The sequence below is a fragment of the Artemia franciscana genome, chromosome 4, assembly GCF_032884065.1.
Source record: "Artemia franciscana chromosome 4, ASM3288406v1, whole genome shotgun sequence".
Lineage (NCBI taxonomy): Eukaryota > Metazoa > Arthropoda > Branchiopoda > Anostraca > Artemiidae > Artemia > Artemia franciscana.
In genome coordinates, this window is record NC_088866.1 from 3904540 (window position 1) to 3922097 (window position 17558).

A 17558-nucleotide genomic window follows, 5' to 3' on the forward strand; every position below is an offset into this window, starting at 1 on the left:
CATCAGCACTGTTTCTGCTTTACGTCTGTTTCTCTTTTTGTCGAACCTTTCTGTTTTTCTAAGCCTTTCTTATTTTTCTTAACCTTTCTTGTTTCCAATTTTCTGTTTTTCAAAAAACAGATCAGAAAGGAGAAACAGGTCACCTGTTTTTGACGGTTCTGTTTCTGATCCGTTTTTTTTTTTTTTCTTTTCTCTTTTCACACAGTAGCAACCCGGCTCAATAGTAACCGAAACCCTAAAAAACGGAATTTTGATATCAATAGTAATATAAAAAAAAATTGCATTTTTATGCTGATTTTAAATATATAAGTTTCATCAGGTTTAGCCGTACCCATCAAATTTACGACCCTGTAAATTTATTGTTTTTAAAGTTTTTCATTGTTTTAGAAAATAGAGTTGTGAGAAGGAGTCGACCTTTAGCGTAAAGAGCGAGGCGTCGAAGAAGTAGCAGCCCCTTTCATATACGGGTTACTTTCTGTTCGTATTGAGTTTTAATGTTACTCGTTATAGAAGTAAATAAAACTTGTTTTTTTTTTTATTTCCTGAAAAACAGAAACAGTGCCAATTATTTACGCACTTGGAAATAGATGGCACAGTATTTAATCCTTGTATTTCCTCTTTAAAAAAATAAAATAAAAAAGGCTTGGCTCTACGAACTAGTGCTTTAATTGCCTTTTGAAATAAATAAAGAAAAAGCAAGGCGAAATAGATTTACTCTCTTCCAGTCGACAGACCCATCTTCCTTTCGATGAGAACGCATTTGGCGTTCATGACCTGTTTTCGAGAATGGCCAAGTACTGCTTAAAGCGAAACGCCGCCAGATCCTGTCGTTAGATGCCATACTTCACCATAACCTGTAAAAGATTCCCCTGATTGTATAAGATTGTAATTAGAAACTTTGTAATATTAATATAGTAATTCTAACTTAATTACAAATTTAGTATATAATTTAAATTAACAACTTATAATCATAACAACAAAATTGAATTTTGAACAGATTGAAAAGTTATAACCAGTGGACAATATGCATCCTATACTTGTCTAGAAGAAACCATTTTATCGAATTATTGGTAAGTAGCTGCTTCACACTCAGCTATTTTAAGCCACATTGAGCTATAAAATACATAAGCATATCAGAGATTTTTCGAAGAGACTTCAAGGAAGTTATAAGCTTCGAGTTCTTTTTCTAAGCCAGACAAAAGTTGAAAATGTTTCAATATTTTCATAACAAATCTTATCTTAATTTTTTAAAACATTTTATTCAGTTTTTTTTATATTTTTCGAAATTTTTTCGTGTTCAAATCGTACAACTCTGAACAATCTCATATTCAGAAGCTATCATCCAAAGAAGTGCATTGGGTCTCTAAAAATCTGATAAGTGCTTACATTTATCATGTAGGACAAATTACTCAATGTCTTGTTCTTTACTTTAAATTAAATTTTATATACTTCTGCATGTGGATTTTTTTTTTGCCAGAAGGAAGACACGAATGCCTGTTTATGTGTTTTTTTTCCTAGCGGTTATTGTATCGAACCAACGGTGCCAGAACATCAGGAGAGGGCTTATTCGAGAGAAAACTAAAAGTTCTAGCGCCCTTTTTAAATGACCAAAAGGATTGGTTGGGAGCTAGGTCCCCTCCCAAGGCAAAAAATAATAAACTACAATAATGGACAGCAGCAATAAAAATGGCAAAAAATAGTAAACTGCAATAAAGGGCAGCAGTAATAAAAATGGCGAAAAGTAATAAACTGCAATAAGTCCCTTTTTAACCCAACCTTAAGATCGAGTTTTACATACTTGTGAATGCGGCTCAATTGCATTCCTATCGTTTATTTGTGGTTACAACCAACAACGTTTCTTAAAATTAGCAAAACTTGGGTTTGAAATTCCAGCTATTCTTTTCCTAAAACTCAGCACTTTCTAACGTTTGAGACTTAAATATGACATAGAATATGTTACAAAGGGCATTATACACACCACGACCTTAAGAGGAGGATTTTTTTTTTAACTGAAAAAATTGAATTTTTTTTTAACAAACAATAAGCTGCAATATTGAACAGCAGTAATAAAAATGGTAAAAAATAACTGGTGGTTTTAAATTGCAGCATTGTTTAATATGCATCTATTAACCTTTAGAAATACGTTCTTCAATTGGATTTTCTTGCCCACAGCATGGCTAGTGTTAATATCTAGAGATCAATAGATTATATCTACGTTCTGGAATTTTTCTATTTTAAAATAATTTTTGCGTAGAATCCAATTTCTGTTTTGGACAATTTGGTTTTAAACTTTCGCTAATTGTTAAATGAAAATCAGGTATTGATACCTGGGAGATGCTCGCAATTTCATTAGTATTTTCTGGATCAATGTTAAACATTTATTCTGTATAAAAGATTTGACAACCCTGTTGAGCAGTACGTGTACCAGTTGATAAAAATATATTAGGCAGATACTATCATGAAATAAATCCCTTTATGCCATTTTACTACTAATTTTGTTTCTGAAAGCTTAAATTAAAAGGTTATTAATAATTGTAAGTAATGCTCTCCAACAATTTGAGTCAATATTAGTGAAAATTATTGATAGATTATGAGCACAAAATTAAAAAAAAAGCAATAAATATATGTTGAGTAATACAGGATCCAGAGATCAAATCATGCTGTAGTAATACACCTCAGGGCCGCCAGAGAGACATTAGTAGTCAAGAAACGTAGCTGATCCGATTACCTACCTTAAATATCTGTGGAGGACTTTAATTTTTCACAGTTTTATGTTGTTATTTTCTTAAGCTAGTCTTGAAGTTTGAAATATTCCTTAACACCTTTGTTTATATTTGAAGGTCCGCTTTTCAAACTTCGTGCCCATTTAATAGGAATTTTTATCAACAAATTACTGCTAATTAATAATTGTTTTTCAGCTAGCTAAATTAGTATTAGCAGTTGAGATCAGGGTTACCATCCCTAGTGATTTAAGACTATTTCTAGTCATTTTTTTTATTATTTTCTAAACAAAAAAACTCACCAAATTAGCTCACAAATCACTAGATTATTGAAGGAAATAATCAACTAAAACATCACTAAAATCTAGTAATTTTTTCTTACGGATGGCAGCCCTGATTATCTATTGCTTACCTGCAAACTCCCTGAGGTCTTGCAAGAGACTTACAGTCAAGGAAAGACAATATTTTTTCCACAACATTTGCAGGTAGGAAGGCAAAAGGATCCTGGCAATTAGAAATGCAATAACAATGTAGTCTGTCTTGGACAACGAATGATATTGTATAATTCTGTTCTGGACCACACAGAGGCTAAAACATGTTTGACAAGTCAGTATGACATAAACAATACATCTTCATAACACATATTTGGGAAGGTACGCGTAGAACCAAGCCCCGTTAAGCCAGCCCTCTTTCAATTCAACTCCCGTTCAACCAAACCTTCATTCCACTAGACAACTTTCTGTCAATTTACTTTGGCTGATCACATCTAAATGGAACAACCTTAATAAATAAAAGTAGTACCAAGGCCTTGGTTTACCAATGGGCCCACTAGGCCTGGCCTAGTGGCAGACGACACCAGGTTTGCAATAAATTATCACAGAATGATTTTTTTCTCGACCAACTGGACTGCTATGATTTATCGTCCAAGTGCCAGTTGGCACTTCGCTACCACGCAGCCTATTCACAAAAAAGGTATTTTAAAACAAAACATGTATACCGTGGCCACTTACAAACTGTCAGATGTCTCACAAGAATGGCAGCTGAGAATTCGGTATCACCCCTCTCTTTAATTATTTTTAGATCATCAGTTACGCTTTGTTTAGTACTTCCACTATCTCTGGATTTTCGGAATTAACTCAAAAATTCTCACCAAAACGCTTGAGCCTCCAAGCGTCAAAGCTTTTAATACGCCCCTGGTAGTACCATTAAATTCATTATTTTATGCTCTATCCACGTACCACAAACTGTTTTCGGAAAATGCACCCCCACCCCCTGTATGGTCTCATATATAGCCTGGATAACATATTTCTTCATTGTTTTGCAATCCATGATGCGTCATATATTCTTTGTTCGCAGCGTTTCTCGAATTTTTGACCCGTTGAAAAGCATTTCACCAAGAGATTTTAATATAATTGTTGGATAAAAATGTTGCTTGAAAAGATTTAAAAATGTGGTGCCAATAGATGGAAACATAGTGACGTGATTAATAGAAAGAAGCCGCAATTATAATTTAACAATTCCATTACTTTTATTAAAATGGTTTAGCAGTTACTTTTAGTTTTTTTTATATATATCCAAGGACCATGGAACCATCAGAGGGAGTTGGGGATGGGTACATTGTCAGAAAACCCCCCATGATATCTGGGAAAATTTAAAATAGAGAATCTAAGGGTACTGCTTTATTTTATTGCCATTTTTTCTTTAGATCTAACCAGCCAGAGCAAATTTACCCCAACATACAACCAGCTAAGTGAATTAGGATTGAATTGCGTTAGGGTTGCATGAGGGTTGAGATAAATGAGGTCATGTTAAATGAAGTTTAAAGTGTTGAGTTAACCAGGGGTTGTTGACTGAGAGTTGAGCTGCAAGAGGATAGAGTTAAACATCTGTTAAGTTGAACGGGGTAGAGTATGACGAGGGTTAAAATAGTGGGTTGAGATACACAGAAGCTTTCGGAGAGTCAAAATAATAAAAAAAATTGCAGTTGAAGTACGCACATAGGTAAGGGACAGAGGGGGTTCAGACTGGTACCTTCCATCCAGTTTTCAGAGACTTAGAGCTGTTTTAATGATTTACCGCACAGTTCTCGACGTTTTGAATAAAATAAGCCTGTGTTTTTTCCAATGTTCCCCCATCTGGAAATGGAGAAAATTTTTCAGAATACTTTCCTGAATTTCAGTGCTCAGTACAAAGTTAATTATTGTTTAAGTTTCAAAATACGGTTTACCCCAATATTACTGGATCCTACTCTTACTCTTCCCTCGCAAACTTTATAAAAAAAGGCCAACACTCAGGAAAATACATTATTTTTTCTAGTAAATAAAATACTTTTTGATACAAAAATCTCTATTCTTGCCCACCTCTATGAAATTCTGCAAACCTTCCCTCCCACTATAGCTTTTGCTTAACATTTCATTGAATGTGACTTCCAACTATTTTTTTTATTCAATTTTTTAAAGCATTCGGTTACTTTTATTTTGAAGGCATTTTAGAGGTACGTATACAATAAACAAGGAACTAATTGATTCTCCCTTTACCTTAATAGCGTACTTCTAATTTATGCTAATCATTTAAAATATCATGCACTAAGTTTAGGTGACGATTTGTCATTAAGAGGCATAAATACATAGGGATAAAACTACCTAAAAATTACACATTTCTACGATTTTGACATATCTAAGACGTTCAATAGAGTCTGATAGAATTAAAGATCCTTATGTGAAAGTACCAATCATATGGATTATATAGACAGTAAAATGTGGTTAAAATCCTTCCATGAGGGGTTGTGGCGACAAATTCATGTTTGATGACCATTTGGCCGTGCTATTTATCCCTTGCCACAAGTGGGGTTGAACCCATAATCCTCCGATCATATATATATATATATATATATATATATATATATATATATATATATATATATATATATATATATATATATATATATATATATATATATATATATATATATATATATATATATAAATATATATATATATGTGTATGTATATATATATATATATATATATATATATATATATACATACATATATATATATATATATTTATATATATATATATATATATATATATATATATATATATATATATATATATACGGAGGATTATGGGTTCAACCCCACTTGTGGCAAGGGATAAATAGCACGGCCAAATGGTCATCAAACATGAATTTGTCGCCACAACCCCTCATGGAAGGATTTTAACCACATTTTACTGTCTATATAATCCATATGATTGGTACTTTCACATAAGGATCTTTAATTCTATCAGACTCTATTGAACGTCTTAGATATGTCAAAATCGTAGAAATGTGTAATTTTTAGGTAGTTTTATCCCTATGTATTTATGCCTCTTAATGACAAATCGTCACCTAAACTTAGTGCATGATATTTTAAATGATTAGCATAAATTAGAAGTACGCTATTAAGGTAAAGGGAGAATCAATTAGTTCCTTGTTTATTGTATACGTACCTCTAAAATGCCTTCAAAATAAAAGTAACCGAATGCTTTAAAAAATTGAATAAAAAAAATAGTTGGAAGTCACATTCAATGAAATGTTAAGCAAAAGCTATAGTGGGAGGGAAGGTTTGCAGAATTTCATAGAGGTGGGCAAGAATAGAGATTTTTGTATCAAAAAGTATTTTATTTACTAGAAAAAATAATGTATTTTCCTGAGTGTTGGCCTTTTTTTATAAAGTTTGCGAGGGAAGAGTAAGAGTAGGATCCAGTAATATTGGGGTAAACCGTATTTTGAAACTTAAACAATAATTAACTTTGTACAACAATAATTCTTTACATTCTTTTTGTTTTCATACAACCTATCACTCACATAATTCTTATACAAACCCCTTCTACTCTCTATTAAACCTAAAGCTTTTTCACTAATATTCCTAGTTGCAGTCTTGGCACTCTTCCCTAGGACACCATCAGCAACTTCACAAATTGTTTTTCTGAAATTATTCCATCCATCTTCCACATTGTCAAATTTTAAACTCTCAAGTTTAGTACTCAACTGTTCCTGGAATTTTTTTCTCAAAATTTCATCCTGAAGTCTACCAACATCATAACTTTCCGGGAGGGAGTTACCCTTCCGAAATTTCAGCTTTAAATTAACCTTAGACACTACTAGGTGGTGATCTTTAATTTTAACATCAATAACGGCACTCCTATACACCCTAGTATCTTGTATTGATCCTGCTAGTCTTCTGTTTACAATAACATAATCAATAAGGTTTGCTGTCTTACCATCACGTGAATACCATGTCAACTTATGGGTCATTTTGTGACCAAACACCGTATTGGGTATAACTAGGTTGTTATACCTACAAAATTGGAAAAGCCAAATTTACCTAGGCTAGGATACCATCTATCCCTATTTCTACCAACCTGGGCATTAAAATCTCCTAGCAAAAACACCATATTTCTACCTGGTACCCTGTCTATTTGCTCCTGTAACTGTAAGTAAAATTCATCTGAGTCACTAGTATCTCCATCAGTTGGTTCAATGGGGGCATATACTACTATAACTGATACCCTAAACTTTTTAGTCATAAAATGAGCAATTAGTATTCTATTATTAATACCTTCCCAGCCTAAACAAGACTTAGCAGCTTCCTTATTCATCATGAGCCCTACTCCCTGTCTATGTACCCCATCCTTCCTGCCAGAGTAAACAAATTCTATGTCACCTAATTTCATGCTTCCTATCCCTGGGATATGAATTTCTGAAACTCCTAATAAATCCAGTTCGAACCGTCTGAATTCGCAAGTCAAAATGTCGATGCGATATTCATTTTTTAACGTCGTAACATTCCAAGTTCCAATTTTCATGTTCTTTAAATCTTTGAAATTATTTTGGCCTCAAGAAAAGCAGTGATCCCGGATACCAGTGCAGGATGGGGACCAACATATCTTCTCAAGTCTACACCGAAGCGCTTAAGCCGGCTTAGAACCGGACAGCAAGAAGTCCCTGGGACCTCCAGTAAGTTGGAGGCTTTGTGCAATCCTGGGCCCATCTTGGTCACAACATGGTTTTCAGCACTTGGCGATGCTCTTCTATCAACAAGAGTCGAAATCCTGCACAGACAGTCCCAAGCCTATTACCTCCGAATCATTATATATTCATGCCTACAAATATTATGCTACTACGGGGAGGCAGCCCATAGTAGATAAATCAGCTAGGAAGAAGTTTTTCAGCCCAAAAACGCCCATCAAAACAAACCAAGCCCAGAAAAATATCCAATAACCAGAATCCCGTGCGAGTGCTGTGTTGTTTACTAGGCTATAATTTCCTCGAGGGGCGCCACTCCTCAAGTGGGAAAAATTGACCGCAACGTAAAAACTACGGTTTTTGGTTTTTCATCAAAATTGTAAACTCACAGTTATTATTTAGTATACATTGAGCAATTTAAACATAGCTTAATGTTGCATGTACACTTTTACTGTACAAATCTTTGCATATTACTATTGTACATTATCTCATTTTATGCTTATCTTATTAGCCTTATCGAATTATCATTTCGTCTATGCCACGTCCAAAAATCATATGCGACATTTCCAAACTTCTCAAATAAGTGTTAAAAACTATTATCTAAGTTGTTCACAACAAGGCAATCAGTAGGGCAAAAGGTTTTAAATTGTGCATTCATGTGAAAAAAAAATATTACTAACTTATATTATGTGGCTTTCCCGTAGTAAATATTTATCTATCGACCATGTTACGCCTAGAGGCCATACCTGATATTTTCCCACGTCTGAATTAATTGCCGAGAACTATTTAATAAGCTGTTCTCAAAGGAAAAATCGGTAGTACAATGTAGACGATGAGGATTGAAATGTAATTAGACATGCTTCGCACAAATCATCTTCCGTTTTCGAACAACATAATAAACAATTTTGGGCAATTATTTCAGGAGTTTGAAAATGTCAGATACGTCTTTTAGGCGTAATACTAACACTATGTCCAATCCCAGTTTAATTCTCGTAAGTCAAACTACCCTGCTCATCATCTCTTTATGAAAAATATACCTCCCGGTTTTTAACAATTATCTCGGGAATATGAAAATGTCATACAACCTTTGGGCGTCAGAGCCACAAATTATACTATAAATGTTAATGCTAATATTAAATTACTCATATTAATTACATTATTATATTATATAAAACATTAAAAATATTAGTTTATTATAAATTTTACAATACGTAAATTATATTATATTATAAAAAAGAGAAAAGAAAAGCAAAAATGAAATTTCATAAGGTCAAGGAAAATACTGGAAGGAACAAAAATGAATATTTCAAGAAGACAGTTGCTTTTTTTCCTCAGCAATATTATGAAAAGTCCCCCTCTCCCCCAAAAAAATCTTGTTCACATATTCTGAGTCACAATAGAAACGATTTAAACAAGAAAAAAGAGAATAAAAAAATAAAAAAATAAAGTAGATGTTAAAATGAAACAAAACAAAAATTTGAAGAATTAAAAAGCTATCAACGCGGAATATAATAACAGAAAAAAATATGAAACAATAAACCCAAATAAAAAAAGGTCAGCCATTCACCCAAAATTTAACGACTAACGATGTTCTCAATTAGAATCAAGAAAAACAACTCTGCTTCTCTTTTGTTTTTGTGATGGCAGGCCAATGTGGTTTACAAAGTTGTCTTAATTATATATTTATTTATATTGATTAATTATATTAACTAATTACATTCATTATATAAATCTTACTACTTAGGATAAACAGCTTCCTAAATCAAAATCGAGCCCTCAGACTTTTGTTATTCATAAATCAAGAGCTTAAGTACTGAAAAGTATTTATCAAGATAAGAGGGAAGGAAAAAATTATAATACAATAAACCAGATATATTTTTTGAAGAAAAGCCTACAAAGGAAAGAACCCAAAATCTACCAAAGAGCCAGTCTGTCATAAAATCGATTCCAATTGGCAGTATTTTAAATATATCGTTTTGCTTACTCCCAGAGTACACCCTAAATTAGTGTTATGTTCCTAAGAAGACCCCTCCATCAACCTATAAGTACTGATTTTTATTTAATATTTGAAAAAAATATCACTTTCCTCAACAAAACAAGTGCAACAGTTTTCTAATATTTGGTAAAATACAATACTTCTCTGAAAGAAAAATCGGAAACTTCACACACCCCCAATAATTTTATTGGCGATTTCTTTGCTTATTTTTTTTTCTTTATTTAGGATACCAGGTTAATGTAATTCTTTAAGATATTGAACTAATATACACATTTTTGGTCTCCTCAGCTCAAGCTAAATGATCTAATAAGCTAGATGACTTTAAATAAGACTACATATAAAAGGAAAAGAGCGACAGTTAAGAAGAAAGGACGTATCGAATAGTTTTTTACGAGATCCATCAAATTAAATGCATGTAATGGCCTGAGTGCGTCCTTCAAAAGTATGAACGTGACAATATCCTCGCCTCCAATTTCTTTGTAATTTAAACCTCTAAACAAATACCTATAAGGGAATAATTCTATATGACACTTGTATTGACAACTTGTAGTCGATTCGAACTTGGATAGGGAAGTACGTAGAAAGACATTCCGGCCAAGCGTCTTCCTCCAAATTTTCACAGTCTGTTTCAATTTGTTTCCACGTTTTATGCACTTTATTTTAAAAGCTGGCCTACCTTTTAGAATCCTTTATCTCCCCCTCCCCCTTGAAAAAAAATTGTCTGTGAACGTTTGTTTCATTGTTCAATTGATTAATAAGTGCCACTTCATTTGACATTTAAAATTACTGGGCATAAATTTACTTCAATTAAATTTACAACTTAAATTACTTCAAGGGTTCGGCTTGCACTTAGGAATTTGTTTTCTGTTTTAATTCCCTAGAGTTGATTTTGCTTAATAATGAATGAAAACTTTTACCAAAAGCTTCATTTAATTTAGTTACGTAATTGCTTGTTTAATTTAAAAGCAAGATGTAGATATCAAAATACAGCACATACAAACCGTTTTACACACACAAACATTTTTTCAGCACAAACAAACATTGACATCCATAAGAAAGTACCATAAAAGGATGTATCTAAAACAAGAAATAAAGCCCAAAATTTTTCCTTAAGCTTGATAAATTCAAAGGCGATCATAAACCAGGGCTTTGAAATCAAAAACTATAATTCATGACTAAGCATCAGCACTGTTTCTGCTTTACGTCTGTTTCTCTTTTGTCGAACCTTTCTGTTTTTCTAAGCCTTTCTTATTTTTCTTAACCTTTCTTGTTTCCAATTTTCTGTTTTTCAAAAAACAGATCAGAAAGGAGAAACAGGTCACCTGTTTTTGACGGTTCTGTTTCTGATCCGTTTTTTTTTTTTTTCTTTTCTCTTTTCACACAGTAGCAACCCGGCTCAATAGTAACCGAAACCCTAAAAAACGGAATTTTGATATCAATAGTAATATAAAAAAAAATTGCATTTTTATGCTGATTTTAAATATATAAGTTTCATCAGGTTTAGCCGTACCCATCAAATTTACGACCCTGTAAATTTATTGTTTTTAAAGTTTTTATTGTTTTAGAAAATAGAGTTGTGAGAAGGAGTCGACCTTTAGCGTAAAGAGCGAGGCGTCGAAGAAGTAGCAGCCCCTTTCATATACGGGTTACTTTCTGTTCGTATTGAGTTTTAATGTTACTCGTTATAGAAGTAAATAAAACTTGTTTTTTTTTTTATTTCCTGAAAAACAGAAACAGTCCCAATTATTTACGCACTTGGAAATAGATGGCACAGTATTTAATCCTTGTATTTCCTCTTTAAAAAAATAAAATAAAAAAGGCTTGGCTCTACGAACTAGTGCTTTAATTGCCTTTTGAAATAAATAAAGTAAAAGCAAGGCGAAATAGATTTACTCTCTTCCAGTCGACAGACCCATCTTCCTTTCGATGAGAACGCATTTGGCGTTCATGACCTGTTTTGGAGAATGGCCAAGTACTGCTTAAAGCGAAACGCCGCCAGATCCTGTCGTTAGATGCCATACTTCACCATAACCTGTAAAAGATTCCCCTGATTGTATAAGATTGTAATTAGAAACTTTGTAATATTAATATAGTAATTCTAACTTAATTACAAATTTAGTATATAATTTAAATTAACAACTTATAATCATAACAACAAAATTGAATTTTGAACAGACTGAAAAGTTATAACCAGTGGACAATATGCATCCTATACTTGTCTAGAAGAAACCATTTTATCGAATTATTGGTAAGTAGCTGCTTCACACTCAGCTATTTTAAGCCACATTGAGCCATAAAATACATAAGCATATCAGAGATTTTTCGAAGAGACTTCAAGGAAGTTATAAGCTTCGAGTTCTTTTCTTAAGCCAGACAAAAGTTAAAAATGTTTCATTATTTTCATAACAAGTCTTATCTTAATTTTTTAAAACATTTTATTCAGTTTTTTTTATATTTTTCAAATTTTTTCGTGTTCAAATCGTACAACTCTGAACAATCTCATATTCAGAAGCTATCATCCAAAGAAGTGCATTGGGTCTCTAAAAATCTGATAAGTGCTTACATTTATCATGTAGGACAAATTACTCAATGTCTTGTTCTTTACTTTAAATTAAATTTTATATACTTCTGCATGTGGATTTTTTTTTGCCAGAAGGAAGACACGGATGCCTGTTTATGTGTTTTTTTTCCTAGCGGTTATTGTATCGAACCAACGGTGCCAGAACATCAGGAGAGGGCTTATTCGAGAGAAAACTAAAAGTTCTAGCGCCCTTTTTAAATGACCAAAAGGATTGGTTGGGAGCTAGGTCCCCTCCCAAGGCAAAAAATAATAAACTACAATAATGGACAGCAGCAATAAAAATGGCAAAAAATAGTAAACTGCAATAAAGGGCAGCAGTAATAAAAATGGCGAAAAGTAATAAACTGCAATAAGTCCCTTTTTAACCCAACCTTAAGATCGAATTTTACATACTTGTGAATGCGGCTCAATTGCATTCCTATCGTTTATTTGTGGTTACAACCAACAACGTTTCTTAAAATTAGCAAAACTTGGGTTTGAAATTCCAGCTATTCTTTTCCTAAAACTCAGCACTTTCTAACGTTTGAGACTTAAATATGACATAGAATATGTTACAAAAGGCATTATACACACCACGACCTAAAGAGGAGGATTTTTTTTTTAACTGAAAAAATTGAATTTTTTTTTAACAAACAATAAGCTGCAATATTGAACAGCAGTAATAAAAATGGTAAAAAATAACTGGTGGTTTTAAATTGCAGCATTGTTTAATATGCATCTATTAACCTTTAGAAATACGTTCTTCAATTGGATTTTCTTGCCCACAGCATGGCTAGTGTTAATATCTAGAGATCAATAGATTATATCTACGTTCTGGAATTTTTCTATTTTAAAATAATTTTTGCGTAGAATCCAATTTCTGTTTTGGACAATTTGGTTTTAAACTTTCGCTAATTGTTAAATGAAAATCAGGTATTGATACCTGGGAGATGATCGCAATTTCATTAGTATTTTCTGGATCAATGTTAAACATTTATTCTGTATAAAAGATTTGACAACCCTGTTGAGCAGTACGTGTACCAGTTGATAAAAATATATTAGGCAGATACTATCATGAAATAAATCCCTTTATGCCATTTTACTACTAATTTTGTTTCTGAAAGCTTAAATTTAAAGGTTATTAATAATTGTAAGTAATGCTCTCCAACAATTTGAGTCAATATTAGTGAAAATTATTGATAGATTATGAGCACAAAATTAAAAAAAAAGCAATAAATATATGTTGAGTAATACAGGATCCAGAGATCAAATCATGCTGTAGTAATACACCTCAGGGCCGCCAGAGAGACATTAGTAGTCAAGAAACGTAGCTGATCCGATTACCTACCTTAAATATCTGTGGAGGACTTTAATTTTTCACAGTTTTATGTTGTTATTTTCTTAAGCTAGTCTTGAAGTTTGAAATATTCCTTAACACCTTTGTTTATATTTGAAGGTCCGCTTTTCAAACTTCGTGCTCATTAAATAGGAATTTTTATCAACAAATTACTGCTAATTAATAATTGTTTTTCAGCTAGCTAAATTAGTATTAGCAGTTGAGATCAGGGTTACCATCCCTAGTGATTTAAGACTAATTCTAGTCATTTTTTTTATTATTTTCTAAACAAAAAAACTCACCAAATTAGCTCACAAATCACTAGATTATTGAAGGAAATAATCAACTAAAACATCACTAAAATCTAGTAATTTTTTCTTACGGATGGCAGCCCTGATTATCTATTGCTTACCTGCAAACTCCCTGAGGTCTTGCAAGAGACTTACAGTCAAGGAAAGACAATATTTTTTCCACAACATTTGCAGGTAGGAAGGCAAAAGGATCCTGGCAATTAGAAATGCAATAACAATGTAGTCTGTCTTGGACAACGAATGATATTGTATAATTCTGTTCTGGACCACACAGAGGCTAAAACATGTTTGACAAGTCAGTATGACATAAACAATACATCTTCATAACACATATTTGGGAAGGTACGCGTAGAACCAAGCCCCGTTAAGCCAGCCCTCTTTCAATTCAACTCCCGTTCAACCAAACCTTCATTCCACTAGACAACTTTCTGTCAATTTACTTTGGCTGATCACATCTAAATGGAACAACCTTAATAAATAAAAGTAGTACCAAGGCCTTGGTTTACCAATGGGCCCACTAGGCCTGGCCTAGTGGCAGACGACACCAGGTTTGCAATAAATTATCACAGAATGATTTTTTTTCTCGACCAACTGGACTGCTATGATTTATCGTCCAAGTGCCAGTTGGCACTTCGCTACCATGCAGCCTATTCACAAAAAAAGGTATTTTAAAACAAAACATGTATACCGTGGCACTTACAAACTGTCAGATGTCTCACAAGAATGGCAGCTAAGAATTCGGTATCACCCCTCTCTTTAATTATTTTTAGATCATCAGTTACGCTTTGTTTAGTACTTCCACTATCCCTGGATTTTCGGAATTAACTCAAAAATTCTCACCAAAACGTTTGAGCCTCCAAGCGTCAAAGCTTTTAATACGCCCCTGGTAGTACCATTAAATTCATTATTTTATGCTCTATCCACGTACCACAAACTGTTTTCGGAAAATACACCCCCACCCCCTGTATGGTCTCATATATAGCCTGGATAACATATTTCTTCATTGTTTTGCAATTCATGATGCGTCATATATTCTTTGTTCGCAGCGTTTCTCGAATTTTTGACCCGTTGAAAAGCATTTCACCAAGAGATTTTAATATAATTGTTGGATAAAAATGTTGCTTGAAAAGATTTAAAAATGTGGTGCCAATAGATGGAAACATAGTGACGTGATTAATAGAAAGAAGCCGCAATTATAATTTAACAATTCCATTACTTTTATTAAAATGGTTTAGCAGTTACTTTTAGTTTTTTTTATATATATCCAAGGACCATGGAACCATCAGAGGGAGTTGGGGATGGGTACATTGTCAGAAAACCCCCCATGATATCTGGGAAAATTTAAAATAGAGAATCTAAGGGTACTGCTTTATTTTATTGCCATTTTTTCTTTAGATCTAACCAGCCACAGCAAATTTACCCCAACATACAACCAGCTAAGTGAATTAGGATTGAATTGCGTTAGGGTTGCATGAGGGTTGAGATAAATGAGGTCATGTTAAATGAAGTTTAAAGTGTTGAGTTAACCAGGGGTTGTTGACTGAGAGTTGAGCTGCAAGAGGATAGAGTTAAACATCTGTTAAGTTGAACGGGGTAGAGTATGACGAGGGTTAAAATAGTGGGTTGAGATACACAGAAGCTTTCGGAGAGTCAAAATAATAAAAAAAATTGCAGTTGAAGTACGCACATAGGTAAGGGACAGAGGGGGTTCAGACTGGTACCTTCCATCCAGTTTTCAGAGACTTAGAGCTGTTTTAATGATTTACCGCACAGTTCTCGACGTTTTGAATAAAATAAGCCTGTGTTTTTTCCAATGTTCCCCCATCTGGAAATGGAGAAAATTTTTCAGAATACTTGCCTGAATTTCAGTGCTCAGTACAAAGTTAATTATTGTTTAAGTTTCAAAATACGGTTTACCCCCAATATTACTGGATCCTACTCTTACTCTTCCCTCGCAAACTTTATAAAAAAAGGCCAACACTCAGGAAAATACATTATTTTTTCTAGTAAATAAAATACTTTTTGATACAAAAATCTCTATTCTTGCCCACCTCTATGAAATTCTGCAAACCTTCCCTCCCACTATAGCTTTTGCTTAACATTTCATTGAATGTGACTTCCAACTATTTTTTTTATTCAATTTTTTAAAGCATTCGGTTACTTTTATTTTGAAGGCATTTTAGAGGTACGTATACAATAAACAAGGAACTAATTGATTCTCCCTTTACCTTAATAGCGTACTTCTAATTTATGCTAATCATTTAAAATATCATGCACTAAGTTTAGGTGACGATTTGTCATTAAGAGGCATAAATACATAGGGATAAAACTACCTAAAAATTACACATTTCTACGATTTTGACATATCTAAGACGTTCAATAGAGTCTGATAGAATTAAAGATCCTTATGTGAAAGTACCAATCATATGGATTATATAGACAGTAAAATGTGGTTAAAATCCTTCCATGAGGGGTTGTGGCGACAAATTCATGTTTGATGACCATTTGGCCGTGCTATTTATCCCTTGCCACAAGTGGGGTTGAACCCATAATCCTCCGATCATATATATATATATATATATATATATATATATATATATATATATATATATATATATATATATATATATATTTATATATATATATATATATATATATATATATATATATATATATATATATATATATATATATATATATATATATATATATATATATATATATATATATATATATATATATATATATAAATATATATATATATATATATGTATGTATATATATATATATATATATATATATATATATATATATATATATATATATATATATATATACATACATATATATATATATATATATATATATATATATATATATATATATATATATATATACATATATATATATATATATATATATATATATATATATATATATATATATATATATATATATATATATATATATATATATATGTATATATATATATATATATATATATATATATATATATATATATACTAGCTGTTTCACTGGTTTTTTTTTTCACTGTAAATAAGGAAAAAAGGTTAAAACCTAAAAGGAACAGAAATCATTCCGTATATTAAAAGAGTTGTCTGCTCTTTAACGTAAAAATATAAAAAAAATGAAAAATCTTGAGGCAGAGTAAAGTTATCAACACGTATATATTCTCAACCTAGTGATTTGTTTGAACATTTTAAGATCAGGTTACAACTCACTCTAATAATGAATGCCAATTGCTTCAGCTACTGAAATATTAGTGGCTTGAATTTTACAATTAGAGAGTTTGGCTTAGGCTACTAACACAAAAATAGTCCTTTTTGGCCGACTGTCTTGGGCTAAAAGGAAACCAGCTTGTCCTCGTCTGAGGTGGGTCGATGCCGTAAAGAAACTTTTTTAAGGAAATGAAAACTTTTTGGGAGGGTTTAAAGAGGGAGGTTTTTAATAGATTGGGACGGAGGAGAAGCCTGTGTAGCTGTTTTGCCTCAGGCGGCTTGGTGCTGCAGTGAGTTATTAGTAGTAGTTATTTAGAAAAGCTGAAAAATCAATTTTATTTCTGGGAAAAGAAAACTGGGGAAAACGTCAAGTTCTGTGGTATCC

General features: G+C 32.4%; 1 protein-coding gene across 1 annotated transcript in view; it reads right to left on the minus strand.

The window, feature by feature from the left end:
• Positions 1–650: 650 nt before the first annotated feature.
• The window catches only part of LOC136025872 (uncharacterized), a 48175-nt gene continuing 31267 nt past the window's right edge, over positions 651–17558 (minus strand). The window contains exons 2-5 of the mRNA XM_065701911.1: positions 14036–14211; positions 11621–11759; positions 3133–3308; positions 651–854 (exon numbers count right to left, since the gene is read on the minus strand). Coding sequence (XP_065557983.1) covers positions 845–854; positions 3133–3308; positions 11621–11746 — 312 coding nt within the window. The 5' untranslated portion in view covers positions 11747–11759; positions 14036–14211 and the 3' untranslated portion in view covers positions 651–844. The remainder of the gene's footprint in view (positions 855–3132; positions 3309–11620; positions 11760–14035; positions 14212–17558) is intronic.